Source organism: Alexandromys fortis, unplaced genomic scaffold (assembly GCF_014885135.2).
Source record: "Alexandromys fortis isolate MF-2015 unplaced genomic scaffold, M_Fortis_MF-2015_v1.1 scaffold_182, whole genome shotgun sequence".
NCBI classification, from domain to species: Eukaryota; Metazoa; Chordata; class Mammalia; order Rodentia; family Cricetidae; genus Alexandromys; species Alexandromys fortis.
The window spans coordinates 2,262,776-2,278,043 of record NW_026068068.1 but is presented as its reverse complement, the minus strand read 5'-3'; the positions used below and the strand labels follow the sequence as shown (position 1 = coordinate 2,278,043).

Here is a 15,268-nt window from a genome sequence, read left to right as displayed (position 1 = left end):
GCACTCGTGTCTATGTTCTCCTCCACAGACAGAGCTGCTTTCACATTATATTTTAAAAATCTTTTTTAAAATGTTAGGAAGTGTTTTAAAAAATCAACAAAACATATTAGGGACTGAGATTGGGGCTTGGTGGTAGAATGCTGGCATAGTGTGCAGGAAGTGCAGGTCCCAGTACTGCAGCGAGACAAGGTGAAACCTGTTTGGCACCAAAACTCCTAAGCCCTGTGTTGATGTGCTTATAGAGAGGACTTCAAAAGGGTTGAAAATAGCCATGCCAGTGCTTGTTAATTTTGTTGAAAACAATATCAAACAAAAATATCTTTTGAAATAAGTATTGATTAAAAGTTGAATATGTTTAAGTTGAAAAAGCTTTGATCATTCATGGCTTTTTGTTCAGTATTTAGCCATCACTCACAATAGAAACACATTGATTGACTGTGAGTAGGTAAAATAATTAAAAAATTATTTTTAATCTCCTTTGAAAGTAGTAAGGATTAATTTGCTTTGCTAAAATAATGTAAAGTCTGTAATGATCCATGCATAGTATTTAAAAATCGATAGTACATAAACTTGTGAAGGAGGCTCTTCCTCACCTCTCATCCTGGTTGCAAGAGAAAATTACTGCACTGTGTTTTGTTTTGTTTCTCCCCCTGTGATGGCTACCACAGATGCTGTGATAGTATCTCTTTAGATACACTGAAATATTTTGCCTGACTTTATGACAGTCAGGTTAATTTTGTGAATAATGGCTGGCCTGGGGACTCGTTCCTTGAGCAGCAGTGCTCAGGAGGAAGGGGAAGGTGCATCTCTGTGAGGTAGGCCAGCCTGACCAACCAGCATACAGAGGGACAGCCTGCCTCAAAAGAAAACAACAAAACTTTATGTCGTTGGTTCGACATCCAGGGTTCTATGCAGAAGTGACTTGTTCTAGAACACATCCCCTTATTGTTTTGGTATTCAGATGCAGTGCGGTCATTGTTTTGTTTGTGACTCTCCTCTGGTTTTATGCTGCAGATTTAAGCCCCTCCCCCTCCCCCATCACTGCTAATCTAATGGTGTTTCAGGGGAAGGCAGTCAGGTATGATCATGCTGCCATCTTAATAAAGAATTACATTTACCTTCTCTGCTCATTGGAAAATATTATAGGAATAGAACCAAGTGTTTCTTGTACATAATAATGATATAGATGTACATAGAGCATACTTCATGTAATAGTATAGCTCATTTCAGTGAATATTTTACTGTAGATATGGTACCCATGTTTTTAGAATATTTCATTGTCCAGTTACATTGTGCCAAGAAGTAGTCAATCCAGGGATGATTTCTGATAAGTAACGTTACAGGGAGGTTTCATCTTCAACCACATCTATTATTTTTCACCAGCTAAGAAAAACCCAGAGATGCACCTGAAGTGCTGTTTACAGTAGACTTTACAATGTGTTGCGGAGAGTTTCACAATATCCTGTATAAAGGTATAGGTAATTAGAGGCTCAAGTGGAAAGGACAGTTGATAATTGAAATGCCTATGGTTTCATGTACAAAAGAAAAAGGATTAATTGGTGAAATAGATAAGGTCAGAAACTCTATAGATACATTAAATTTTTTTTCCCAGAAAGTAGCTGCTCGCTGCTTCAGTAAGTTTGGAGAATGTTTATAACTATTTCCTGTGACTTGGCCACCAGCCGAAATGAATCAGCCTTTTGGTACCCGGGCTAACATTTTATAACTGGGTAGTTTGCTTTTTTCTTATCTAAATGATGGGATTAACAAAGCAGACAATTGAGGCATGAACTCAAACTTAAATAAGTACCAAGTGCACGTAAGTTTCACATTGTTCTGCCTACTTTGTCTCCCCATCCTATGGGTTAGTGTTTAGAGGTGCAAGCAACAAAAAAATAAGAGAAATTCCATGTATATGGCCAGAGAAGTCAGAAAAGGGGCCAGTGGGTTCCCAAGCCAGGCCTATCAACATTCCATTGCAGTTGTGGCAACATAGATACCAAACGGGTTTTACACGCTCACATCTCTAGCAAGAGGATCCACAAAATGGGGCTGTTTACCATGCTATGTGAGTGGAATGACCATTATTTTTCTCTCAATATTTTTGCTCAAACTGTGGCCACAGATAGATGCTATAAGAGGCCATAAAACTTGGCATTCTAGTTGATGAAATAAAAAAAAAAAGATACATTTGTGCCTTGAAAAATACGAAGGAACTATTGAGGGAAAGAAGATAAAAGCTGGTCATTAATTCTGTGTACAACAAAAGAAATGCTAGCTCATTCCTAAGCTGTGCATGCACAGGGTCAACATAGAATGACACAAAACCTGATAAACCATTACCTAATTCTTGCATGTGCACATTCTCCCTATCCTTCTGTGGTGTGTGTGTGTGTGTGTGTGTGTGTGTGTGTGTGTGTGTGTGTGTGTGCGTGTGTGTTAGAGAAAGAGATAGAGAGAGAAAATGCACTAAATCCACACACACACACACATATATATATATATATATATATATATATATATATATATATATCCGTGCACACACATGTAAAAACCAGAGGGAGGCATCAGTCTCTGTCTTAGTGCCTTGAGATAGCCTCTCTTATGGAACCAGCAGTTTATGGTTTAGGCTAGTCTCTGGTTAGGTTGCTTAGCTAATCAGCAAACTTCCAGGATTCACCTGTCTCCAGTCCACGGTGCTAGGCTTATAGCTTGCACAGCCATTACACCCCCTCCTTTTTTGTACTTAGAGTTTAAACTCAGGTCCTCATGGTTGTCTAGCAAGTGCCTTTGCCCACTGAGACATCTCCCTAGCCCTTTAACAATGCCTTCAAAGAGGAGTTAATATTGAAACTTGGAAATTCAAAAAAAGAAGTACGAAACTGAATCTGAATGGACATAAGTGGAGGTATTTTCTTCTCATACAAAAACATTTCATAGAAGATTTTAAAGGACTCATAATCTCCACAACATAAGATCTCAATTGTCTAGAGTAAAACAGGATGCTAAAATAATCCAGATTTAAGAATTTCTCAGACTTTAAAGCAGCCACTAAAACCATTGTCCATGGACTGATTAGAAGCAAACATGATGAAAAGAAATGGAAAAGCAGACACTTGCAATTAGAGAAATTAAAACTATGGGACATAACCCAGTGGAAAAGTACAATATTCAAAGTAAGAAATGACTAAACTGTAACAAGAGAGCAGTGCAGTTGAAGATAGAGCAATAGAAATTAGAGTCTGAAAGGCAAAGGAAAAGATAAGACAGCAAGAGAGTGAGCTGGACCTCAGGGATGCATGGGGCAGAAATAAAGAATCTAAAGTTCATATAACTAGAAAGAAGGGAAAAACATCATACAGTGGCCAAGGCTTCTCATATTAGGTATTAGAGATCCAAACGTTAGCTAAATCCTAGCGAAGTGCTAAAAGGAAAACATGCCCAGGTGTGTCACAAGATCAGTCTACTGCGGACCAAAGATGATGAGAATCTTGAAAGGCAGTGAAAGAAAATGACACATTGTATATGTATATGCATATACAGGAAATGGAAATTTAAACAATAGTAGCTTCCCCCTAAAAATTATGGGGGTTGAGGAGTGAGGGAGGATATCCTTGATATCGAAAGCAAACTGGGACCATTTAGCCACCTGTAGTAGCACATTCCTATAATCTTAGAACTTGAGAAGCTGAGGAGAGAGAGTCTGAGTGGAAATGCAGCCTAGGCATGGTAAATGCACCTAAATATGTGTAGATGCACACTCGTGTGTGTGCATGGCCAGAAGAGGACACCAAATATTTCTTCTATCACTCTATGCATTATTCATTGGAAGCAGGGTCTCTCTCTGAACCTATGGCTCACAGGGCTAGGTTGACAGTCAGCAAGCCCAAGTGACCCTTCTCACCACCCTCCTATAGTGTCGGAGTTACAGGTATGTGCTAAACTACTGTCAGCTTGTTACATGGTGCTGGGATCTGAAGATCGAAATTCAGCTCCTCATGACTGCACAAGTACTCTCCAGACAATCTTATTCAAGATGAAATCAGATTAAAAATATTTATCATCAACTTTGCATCAAAGAAATATTTCATGGTAATACTTTTATATCCAAAAGTTCTTGATGGTAAAACAGTAAATGTTATGAGAAAGAAACTTGAAGTGAAGGGAGAACCATCTTAATCAACAAAAACTGGAGTTAGTGCCTGACATAGTGTACACATTTTTAACTTCAGCACTAGGGAGGGAGAGGCAGGCAGATCTCTCTCTGAGTTCATGCTCATCTGGTCTACGTAGTGAATTCCAGACCAGCTAACACTCTATAGTTGAGACCCTGTGTCTATACATAGGTGTGTGTGCAGGGTGTGTACACAATATGCATACACACTAGAGAGAGAGAAAAGAAAATGTAAGAATGAAAATGGAGGCAGAAACTGAAACTAGGCTTTGTCACCCATGCTGGCCTTTGACTTGCCTAAAATGACCAAACAGCATGTTTCTAAGTTCCCCATGAGCCAAGAGAAAATCTCAAGGGAAATTAGAAAATAACTTCTACTGAATCAAAGTTTCATCACATAATTTATAAGATTCAGATGAAGAGGGAACTTATACCATTAAATCCTCTTTTTCAGTCAGTAATCTAATGTTTTTTACCTTAAGAAATAAGAATGAAGAAATCCAAAATGAGAAGTTAAATAATGAGTGGAAATAGGGAAACAATTCTGAAAACCCTTCAGACCCTGGCCTGTGGGCATGGGTCATTCCTGTACCGCCAGAGGCGGATCCGAAGGCTGCACGCGGACTAGACACATGCTGAGCCACTGAGCTAGTTGTGCCCAGACCACTGAACCCAAAATTGGATTTGCTGAGAATCTTCTTCATCCCTCAGTCACATTGACCAAGAAAGTGTGTGACCACCACTGAAGGAAGAGTAGACATTAAATGGGCATAAATGGACAAGCTGCATGACTCTACTCTAAATGTGAAAATAACCCAGGAAAGGCCCAGGATCAGGACTGGCTCACGGAGAAGTAGATAGGATTGGGATGTAGCCGAGTGAACGGGCACCAAGGATAGCACACTGAAGCTGCCCCTGGGACCACTGAGAGTACAGTTGAAGATTTGTTCACTGGAGCCCTTAAGGCCAACCTAGTCCGTCTTGAAATTAATTTAAAATGAAAGAAAATATATATCACAAAATCCCTCTTTTGTAAAGAAATAGAATTTGTTATTAAAAACTTCCAGGAAATAATATCCTGGATCCAAATCTAAGAAGACTTCATTCCAGGTGTACAAATCTGAGCATTTGAAAGTCATTTAGGCAAGGTAACTTACCAGATTAATAATGGAATAAGAAATTATTAATAAGACTTAAATGACACAGTAAGTATCTGACAAGATTCTCTGGCCTTTTTTATAAAAGTTCATAAAAGTGAACTGAAGAGAACAACACAAACTGAGCAGCTCAAAAGAACGCAATTGTCCTTTAGTTTCCTTAGGTCACAGGGTCATGGGTGAGTATGGCGCTGCACTCAGGGAAAGAAGCTGCCTTGAAGCCCATCCACACTCAGCCAGCTCAGCCTTGGAGTTAGATCAGGTCCCTGCTTCCTGCCATTGGTCACCTGGCCAGTGTTTGCTCTTGAATGGTGTGTGCTTTTCTTCTCGTATGTGTTCTGGAACACCTCAAAACTCTGGTTGGTTCCTGTCACACTTCTCCTTCTAATGCTAGATACAGAGAGGTCTCTTTGAACAGCTGGTGCAATTAGATTGGAGCACCTAGACAGTTGAGAATAATTTCCCTGCACCAAATTCCATAACCTGTGTAGTCACAGCTGTTAAGCTTTGTAACGTATGTGTAACTTCTGGGGATTGGGACATGCACATCCTTATAAGCCATGTTGTCTATGACAGTAGCCAGTATCAACAGATTTGATTTTACTAGATGCTTTAATCAGAAAAGGTGATCATAAATTCTGAAAGCTCAGGTAGATTTGGAGTAATTAAGATAATTTTGTCTAAAATTGTATCATCTGTAGTTAACATAAACATTCTTTACTTCCTTGAAGTAAAGTCCACTGATGGTGTTTGCTGAAGATTAGGAAATAAGAAATTATTACCCAATATAACAGAAAACACTTCTCTGGAAAAGGACCTTGAGAAAAGAGGAATCATTTCCCTAGTGTACATTTCCTTGTACGATATAATTTGAATATTTGAGATTTTAACCCACCCTTTGTGGCTTGAAGTTAATTTGGTAACCAAATGGATGTGTAGAAAGGCTGGGGAAGTCCCCACTAAGCATGTCACCATTGTTTCCCTCTTGCCATCTGTCATGGAATGCTGCGGGCTAGACTATCTGGACTGCTCACCGGAGTCATAGATGTACATGGTGGCTGAAGGTTTGAGAGAGGAGTTAAAAGTCAGACATGTTCAGTCTTTCTGTGGCCAGTGCCATGCATACTCAACAAATACTGTTGGAAAGTGACTGAGTTTATGAACATTGCAATTAAATAAGGTTTGCTAAACAGCCACCATGCAGCTTTATCTCCAGCTGTGTACTTAGAAAAGGCTCCCACATCTCAGGCCATCACCCTCTGGCCTGTGACTCAGCCTTGGCTGCTGTGAGGTAATGGCAGTCTAGTTGCCCTGTGCTGGAACATAAGCACATGTGTAGGTGCTGTGCTCTCCAGGCAAGCTAGTTTCTGAGCCTCAACTACCTCATCTATAAAATCAAAATCTAAAACTAGATCATCACGGTTTCTCTAGCTTGAACATCATCAACTGAAGTCATTTATGGTCAAATAGAAAATGATGGCAAAACTGTTTCTCAATTGTATTTAATTTTCACCCTTGCTGAGTGTCAACATTAATAATATCCGTATTCCTTTGCATTAGCGATTTACTGCCTGTATTTTCAGTACCTCTGAGAATTTTGTCCAGTGCATTTATTTAGCCTTTAGAAGAAAAATTCTATATTGTAAATGTAGTGAAGACAAGGGCTGGATGGGGGAACATCTGATATGCCAGAACTTGGAATTGTGGGTTTTCTCTTGGCGAGTCAAAGAAGGGCCAAGGAAACCAAGACAAATGAATGTCCATATTATCTAAATTCTGTTTCCCACCAGGAAAACCCTATTTCACTGCCATAACAATTGTAAAAGGAAGGACTAAAGCTGTTAGCTAGGTAGCCTTTGTAAACGTCAGGATGGAACAGTCAACCAAGGTTTCATGTCTTACTCCATTACTCAAAAAGAAGAGAGGGGCCTTTGCCCTCTTTAGTGAACATTTGATTTGTACTCTAGTAAGTAGAAGTGATTCTAATTAGAACTGGCTTATATTTTGTAGAAAACATGTTTAAGGATCGAAATAGCACCATTGTTCTTTGGAAACTTAAGGCTGGATTTAATTTGAAATATATGTTCCCAGCTCTCATTTTTTTACTCATAAAAACCTAGCATACTAAAATCTTAGCTTAAAATAGTTTCTAAGAGCCAGGTGATGGTGGTGCACACCTTTAGTTCCAGCACTCAGGAAACAGAGGCAGGCTCTGTAAGTTCGAGGCCAGCCTGACCGACACTAGTTCTAGACAGACTCCAAAGCTACAGAGAAATCCTGTCTTGAAAAACTTTTAAAAAAAAATTTCAGGTTTAAAGATGAGACCCAGCTATCAACAGCACACATGGTTTTTCCCTTTGTACTGTGCTTTTTGGTAGAGACATCAAGAGCTCTTATATCAGGAACCTTTTTATTTTGTAGATGGAAAAATTAAGGCTCAACGTGATTCTTTTTTTTTTTTTTTTCTTTTTTTTTTCTTTTTCGAGACAGGGTTTCTCTGTGGCTTTGGAGCCTGTCCTGGAACTAGCTCTTGTAGACCAGGCTGGTTTCGAACTCACAGAGANGACTGGATAGATTTAATTAAAGGTGTTTTAGAGCCCGGGCCACAATTACAATGTAGTACCTGGTTCAGAGAAGAAGCTAAGGTTATTTACAACGGAGTAAAAAAAAAAAAAATTTTTTTTTTTCGAGACAGGGTTTCTCTGTGGCTTTGGAGCCTGTCCTGGAACTAGCTCTTGTAGACCAGGCTGGTTTCGAACTCACAGAGATCCGCCTGCCTCTGCCTCCCAAGTGCTAGGATTAAAGGCATGCGCCACCACCGCCCGGCTCAACGTGATTCTTTACTTGTTCCAACTTTTACCCCCCTAGTTCATGGCAAAAGAGGACTTTTAAGTTAAGCTCAGGTCTTTTATTCTCAGCCACTTGGTTTTCCTCTACATTGTTTGCTTGATAGGTTTTTTTGTTTGCTTGTTTGTTTTGTTATTGTTTTAAATAGAAAGGACTAAGAGATAACTTAGTGGTAGAGAGCTTGCCTACATGCCTGAACAAGGCTCTGAATTAGGATTGGCTCCTTACCATCCTAAAAACAAGAAGAAAATGTTGTGTCCCTACTCAAACTAGGCATATCTCTATATATCATAACTTATAAAAGTGAAATATTCTTGGAAGAGAAATTACTAGAAATTAAAACTTCATTTAATAAAATATGTGTATAATTTCATTTACTTCTTATGTTTACAGGTGAAAAGAGATTTGAATGTCCAGAATGCTCTAAAAGGTTTATGCGGAGTGATCACCTTTCCAAACATGTGAAAACTCACCAGAATAAGAAAGGAGGTGGGACAGCTCTTGCCATTGTTACCTCGGGAGAACTGGACTCGTCTGTCACAGAGGTGCTTGGCTCTCCACGGATTGTTACAGTTGCAGCCATTTCTCAAGATTCCAATCCAGCAACTCCCAATGTTTCAACAAACATGGAAGAATTCTGAAACGCTGTTTCTAACAGAGACCTCTAGTGCTGCACTTAAGTTTACACACCTTTGAAATCTGGAAATGGGCTGGTCAAGTGGAAATCAGAGTGGGAAATCGCATTTGCACCTTGGAATATTTACGTATTCCAGGGATTTTTGGTTCAACGCATAAAGTGTTGAATTTTTAAAAATAAAAAAAAAGAAAACCAATGTACTGGAAACAGAAAAGTATTTCTTCCATGTTATAAGTTGCTGTAGTCTTTGGAAATACATCACATAACCTTCAAACAGACCCTCCCTCTAACGTCCCAGTTGCTGACATGTCTAAAGAGACATTTTTGCAAGCTGGACAAATTAAGATCTGTTTGGATGGACCTTGTTCAAAGTCTAGTCAGTAATAATTTACACACACTTTTACTCTCTAGCACAGAAAACAGATTGTGATATGACAATAGGGATAATACTGTATTTCTTTAGCTTGGTTTTTGGGGAAAAAATCCACTTAAAATAGTTTTGGCCGTCTTTTCTAACTATCAAAAGTTCTTCAAAAGTTGAATTAGGTTATGTTCCAAAATACCAACCTGAGATATATCTCGGGTTTTTATCACCACTACATTATAGTAGTGTGTATGCAGACAATCAGTGAAGCCCAATTATTTTCTCCATTTTGGAGACACAAGAGGACCTTAGAGCGAAATCTTAGATTAAATTTTAGATTGAAAATTTAGGAAAATGCTGGGGGAAAATTTATTAGAAATCATGATAGCTTCAAAAAGGTGAGAGGAAGCAGTTTAACAAGTTTTGAAGTTAGGGTTGACTGTGTGCCTAACCCTGTGTTCAGTAGCAAAATTTCATTTTAAATGCTCATATTGGAAATGTTCACATAGATTACAAATCTATGTAATTTCATATTCTGTAAATATGAGTTATGCTGACAATGTGTAGAATTCTTTATGCTTTGACTTAGTAGCCAAAGAAAGAATTATCATACTTTTTTCAGGTCGGCAAAAATTTATTTTTAACTACATTATAATTTTGTTTTCCTTTGCTAAAAATTGGCAAATCCAATTTTATTTCTAGTACTGTGTTAGGCTTATAAGAATTTATATCACAGTGATGTCTTTATGTTATATCAATAACAAAGTTTTCCCTAAAGGTCTAGACAGCTTAGCAAATATATAATAAAAATGATATTATGAAGCAAAAAAAATATTTTTGGAAAACCAGAATACTTTTCAGTCAAATAGTGACTGAAAATATATTTCATTTTTTTGTGCAAGGGTCTTAGAGAACAGTGTCTTATTAGGAAAGATGGCCAAACATTTCATATGAAAAACAATTGGATTATTCTACTAGATTAAACATTAGTAAGACACTTAATGTTTTTAGACCGTGCTTACACAGAATCATAACTATTGAAACTCACCATTTGGAAACTAAAATTTTTACCTAATTCATTTGTTATTGGTTTGAAAATAGGTATATGTTTTCTTGTGCATTCTTTATTATTTCAGGAAAAATACTGCTCATGAGAACTCTCTTCTGGAATCATGATGTTTGTTGTCTTTTTGATGAAGGAGAAATACTGTAATGATCACTGTTTACACTATGTACACTTCAGGCCAGCCCTTTGTAGCGTTATATAAAACTGAAGGCCTTTTGTGCTTTCGGTTTGTATAAAAAAGCTTTGAGATTAAAGGAAAAAATTTTTACACTGTGGTTATAAATTTCAAGTTTCTTAAAGCTTTTGTAGACTTGTAACAAAGTCTTTAAATTTCAGTTGAATTTTGTAAGTTGTTTTGTATATTTTATTTAATGTAGTCTTAACAACTGATGCATCTGGCTTTAAAACATCAGGATCAGTTTGTTGTTTTGTTTGGTACAGAGGAGCATTTGGTAGTGTTAATTTTAATTTTATTATATAGGAGCTGAAACATCAAATATATATTTTATCTATCATGCTACACAATCAGTGCTATAAATTTTTTTATGCAAAGAGACTTTCTTAATGTTTTAATCATGTTTTCTCCAAGCTATACTTTTGTTGTTAGCACCAAGTATGAGCACTCTGCATCACTATTCCCCGAGCCAGTTTCATGCAACTCATATGCTCATCCGAAGTGCAAGTTATCCTCACCAATAGTGAGACCTATTGTAGATGAATCAGACGAATCTGGACATCCTTATGGTATATAAAACAATCAGTCAGCAGACACATTTCACCACTGAAATTAGAAATATTTGGACAGTCTGTTCTGCATACCATTCTGAGTCCACCTTCCTGTCGTACAGCAGTCGTAAATTTCAGTGTCCTTTGACTCCGTGGGATATAGCTGTGGTAGGGCACAGACGTGCGGGTAGAGTCTTGTTAACGGCATTTCACTGCTCATTCTCTTTGCCACCGGTCTGAAGCTTTTCTTTGTAAAATTATCAGTGCAGAGCTCTGTATTTATCATGGTAGAACTCCAGTGTTAGAATAGTTTACTCTTACAGTATACTTTCTTTGGTTAAGTTTGTGTATGTGTTGCTGATTACATTAGAACTTGATGTTAAGTCATTATTTATCACACTCATGAGAGCAGTAATAAAAGTGTGTAATCTAGGAGAAAAAGTTAATTTGTCAAACTTAGATAAGCATGATGTTTAGGTCCTATTTTTCAATTTTATAACTGTTTTATTGCAACAATATTTGTATTTGAGTCTCCATTTTAATGCCTTGTGGTGTTTTTTTATGCATGTCACTAAGTTGTCATCTCACATAAATTGATGTGCAGCATAGGGTATTAAATCTACATAATGATTTTAAAACAGAAATAGTTGATGGTAAAATGTAAATGTTTTGCAAAAATTCCTTATAAAAAGTTTCGTAGTAACATTTCACTTGTAAATTTTTTGTAAAAAAGAAAATGGTTAAAAAAGATGAATACAAAAAAAGAACCTGTTTTCCCATATCCTAGAATTTAGACAATTATTCTGCCAGCAAAGCCTCTGGGGCTGTAATTGACATTTTTACAGTGCTGATTTGTATAAAATTTGTTTTTTGTGGATTTGGAAATAAAATCATGTACAAGTTGTTGCCTGCAGTAACAATTGCAAGTAACCTTTTAGAGTCCCCTTGGGTTGAACATGCTTCATTTAATTATGTATATCATAGAGCAGCAATAAAATGTTTAAACTATCAACCTTCTCATCACAGTGAACACTGAAAATTTAAATGCCTCTCACTAGAAAATGTATTGGCAACCCTTCTTAATCCTGCTGTTCAGATCTGATCAACACTCTTCTCAGTATACCACCAAAGAACTCCAGCTTAGATTGCATGTTAACTTGTGGCCGTTGCTGTAGGCATTTATGGAAATTAAATTTTGATTTAGAGACACTTCATTTAAATAATTTTAAGCAATAAATGTTAGGAAATAATAGGATGGTCTAAAAATTGGAAAACAAAATTAAAATAATATTTAAGCCCACAGCAGTATGTAGAAGAAGTGTAGGCCACCTAGGTGTGGGGAGATCTGTAAAGGAGAACAGAGCTGCTTTTCCTTCTAGCAGACTTGCATGTTTCACAAAAACCTTATGAATACACTTGAGTATGACTTTAGTGGACGCATTTCCAAGTCTATATACAGCAGATCTGCTGGAGAGAACTGCAGGATGTTAGGCACCAAGGGAAGTGAGCTGCCCACATGGCTCCAAGAGTGTTTAAACATGGCCTAGGTAGGGTGGTGTCTGTGTGTGTGCATAGCTTGGAGAGCACAGCCTAAGGGCATGACTATGCTACAACGTACATGCATAGCATATGTCCTTAACAGTGATCAAACCAAGGGACAGTTAAATGTATGCTCCCCCACCAAGTAACAACTTGGTCAAAAGATTTCATGTCAAAAGTAAAGGTACCCATCTTGACCAGGCTTGTTCAACTATGCCTGTCCTTTTTTCCTCTGGGTGGTTCTTAGCCCAAAGCTTAACGTCAGTTCCCAAAGATACACTTGGAATTCTTTGGCTTGTTTGCTTGTTCCTCTTTTTATCCCTCCCCAGACTAATATATGTTTCAATTTCCTGAAAGATTAACATGTACTCATCAGGATGGCACTGCCTGAAAAGATGAAACTCAAAACCTGAGACTTTCATTTGAAAACAGTAATGGTCTGGTTTCTGAACTGGGAATGTCAACTGCATGAACAAGTTGGGATCAGTCACAATCAGGCTGCTGACATGAGACTGGGGTGGAGCAGAAGCCATTCTTAGAGCGATAATGTGGCTCCTGTAGTCCACAGCACTGCTGTTAAAGATGACCTTGAAGTCAGCAACCTTGTGTTTCACATAGCTTACCCTATCTGAAAGGTCAGGTCCTAATTAAAGGGTACAATGACTTCAGATGCCAGGAAGAGATGTGGAATTCTTGGATTTTCTTCAGGGATTGTTATTCATGCTGTAATGTACATAATAGGCTCCATCAGTTTATAATTGTGTTGGAAGAATTTAAAGACATTTTCTAAGATTTTTCTGGTTGGCATGGCCTTGGGTTCTGCTTCTCTTAGTAGCAGGTGGAAGTGAAATCATTTATTTTTGGATACCTGAGCACGATCTCAAAAGGAAATAGTAAGCAATCCAGGAAAGGAGAGATAGGAAGGGCCGGAGGAAAGCATGAAGGGCTGTTGCTAATGGAGTCATCTCTCCATGGTGATGGCACTTGGAAAAGAAGCCAGAGTTCAGGCTGGGCTGGCTCCGTGGTTGCTGACCCAAGTGTTCAGTTCCTCCTCCTGCATCTTGCCCTTCCTTGCACAGTCTTGATTGATACTGTCAGTGAGCCCGCCAAGCGCCTGGTAAGCAGCAGCATTCGCAGTCGGTAACCTAGAAGAAGGTTCTTCATTCCCATTACTGTCCCAAAATAGCATAAACTGCATGCGTTGTGAACAGTAGAAACAGGCCAGAGGTTCAGTGTCTGTTGTGAGCCAGCCCTGGCTCATGTGTTGCCTTGACAACCCTTACACAGTAGAAGGGGTGAGGTGGCCCTCCGAGGGCACTAACACCATTTCAGGAGTTCACCATTTTTAAGATCTTACAACCTCAGAGAGGCCACACCTCTACTGTGTTGGGATCTGGGGAGACAACCCATCAGACCCAGCAGGGGGCACTGAGCAGCCAGATGCTTAGAATCGGAGCACCATAGTGCAAAGCTAACTCAAAACTGCACAAAAAGGAAGGAAACGTCATCGAGAATTATCCATTTCAACTACATTTTTCTCAAGCTGAGCTAGTTTGGGAGACAACAGTCTCTGGAGTGACATGTCACACTGGGAACAAGACTGAAGTTACTGAAGCATATTGAGATGGTGCCTCCTGGGAGGAGCCAAAGCAGGGCAAGTGAGGATGCCCAGGTTTCAAGACAGCTGAGAAAGCTCATCCAGAGATGGATTCCACACCACGGAGGGACAGGAGACGGGAAGAGATGAGCCTGCACAGATGCCTGGAGCAACGATTATTCTTTGCACCCTACCTTCCTAGGTGGTTGGCTTGGTTTAAATTGTGTTATTTATTATCTTGCTATGAAATTCAGTCTAATAAATATTTTATTTATAGTAGTATTTTTGTGATGTGGAAGCTATAATAAAGTTATATTTTCTGCTGATAAAATTGTTTCTAGTTTATATAACTTTATGCTGGAATTAAATATATGAATAATTCATAGCACAATGTAAAAGACATCATGATTTCTAAGCATTTGATCACCTAACAGGTTTGAAAACTACTACTGAGTAAATACCATAAAAGAAAACAAGCTAACAAAAAAGACATACCAAATTCAATAATAGTGTAGCTGGTTACACCCTTAATTGACACAATCACTTTATATCTTTACAGCTTTCTTTACACTGGCGTGTGCTTTGTGTAAAGATGCGTTGTAAGAATGAAATTTATGAGTTTTTAGATTACTTTCTGATTTCATGGACAGAAAAAATATCATTACTGGAAAGTCAAGTCCCAGTTTGGTGGTCCTCTATTAGTTTCTTTAAAGAACCTGAAGTATTTTTGTCGTTGCCTCTTCTTGTTCATTTGCCTTTGTTGTTTCTTACGATGTGGATGGTGGTTTGTATTAGAAGTCTATGTTGTTTCTTACGATGTGGATGGTGGTTTGTATTAGAAGTCTATGTTGTTTCTTATGTTGTGGATGGTGGTTTGTATTAGATGTCTATGTTGTTTCTTACGATGTGGATGGTGGTTTGTATTAGACATCTATGTAAATTGGTCCACAGATTCTGCAAATCACTGGAAGTGCTTTCTCCTACAACCCATTTGTGAACAAGACATATTCAAGAAAAAGTGGAAGAAATAAGCAAACCTGGCAGATTTCTTGGAGTAATCATTTTACAGAGACAGGCATTTTTCTGTATTTTTAGGAAGAGAATTATCTTGCTGATAAAAGCAAATTTTAAATATTAATTAAACTGACTTGAATCTTTGAT

The 15,268-nt window shown here is 38.1% G+C and overlaps 1 protein-coding gene across 1 annotated transcript in view; it reads left to right on the top strand.

Annotated features, from left to right (window-relative positions):
* The window catches only part of Sp4 (Sp4 transcription factor), a 58,311-nt gene extending 46,437 nt beyond the window's left edge, over positions 1–11,874 (top strand). The window contains exon 6 of the mRNA XM_050120829.1: positions 8,572–11,874. Within this exon, the coding sequence (XP_049976786.1) occupies positions 8,572–8,819 (248 nt within the window). The 3' untranslated portion in view covers positions 8,820–11,874. The remainder of the gene's footprint in view (positions 1–8,571) is intronic.
* Positions 11,875–15,268: the final 3,394 nt, after the last annotated feature.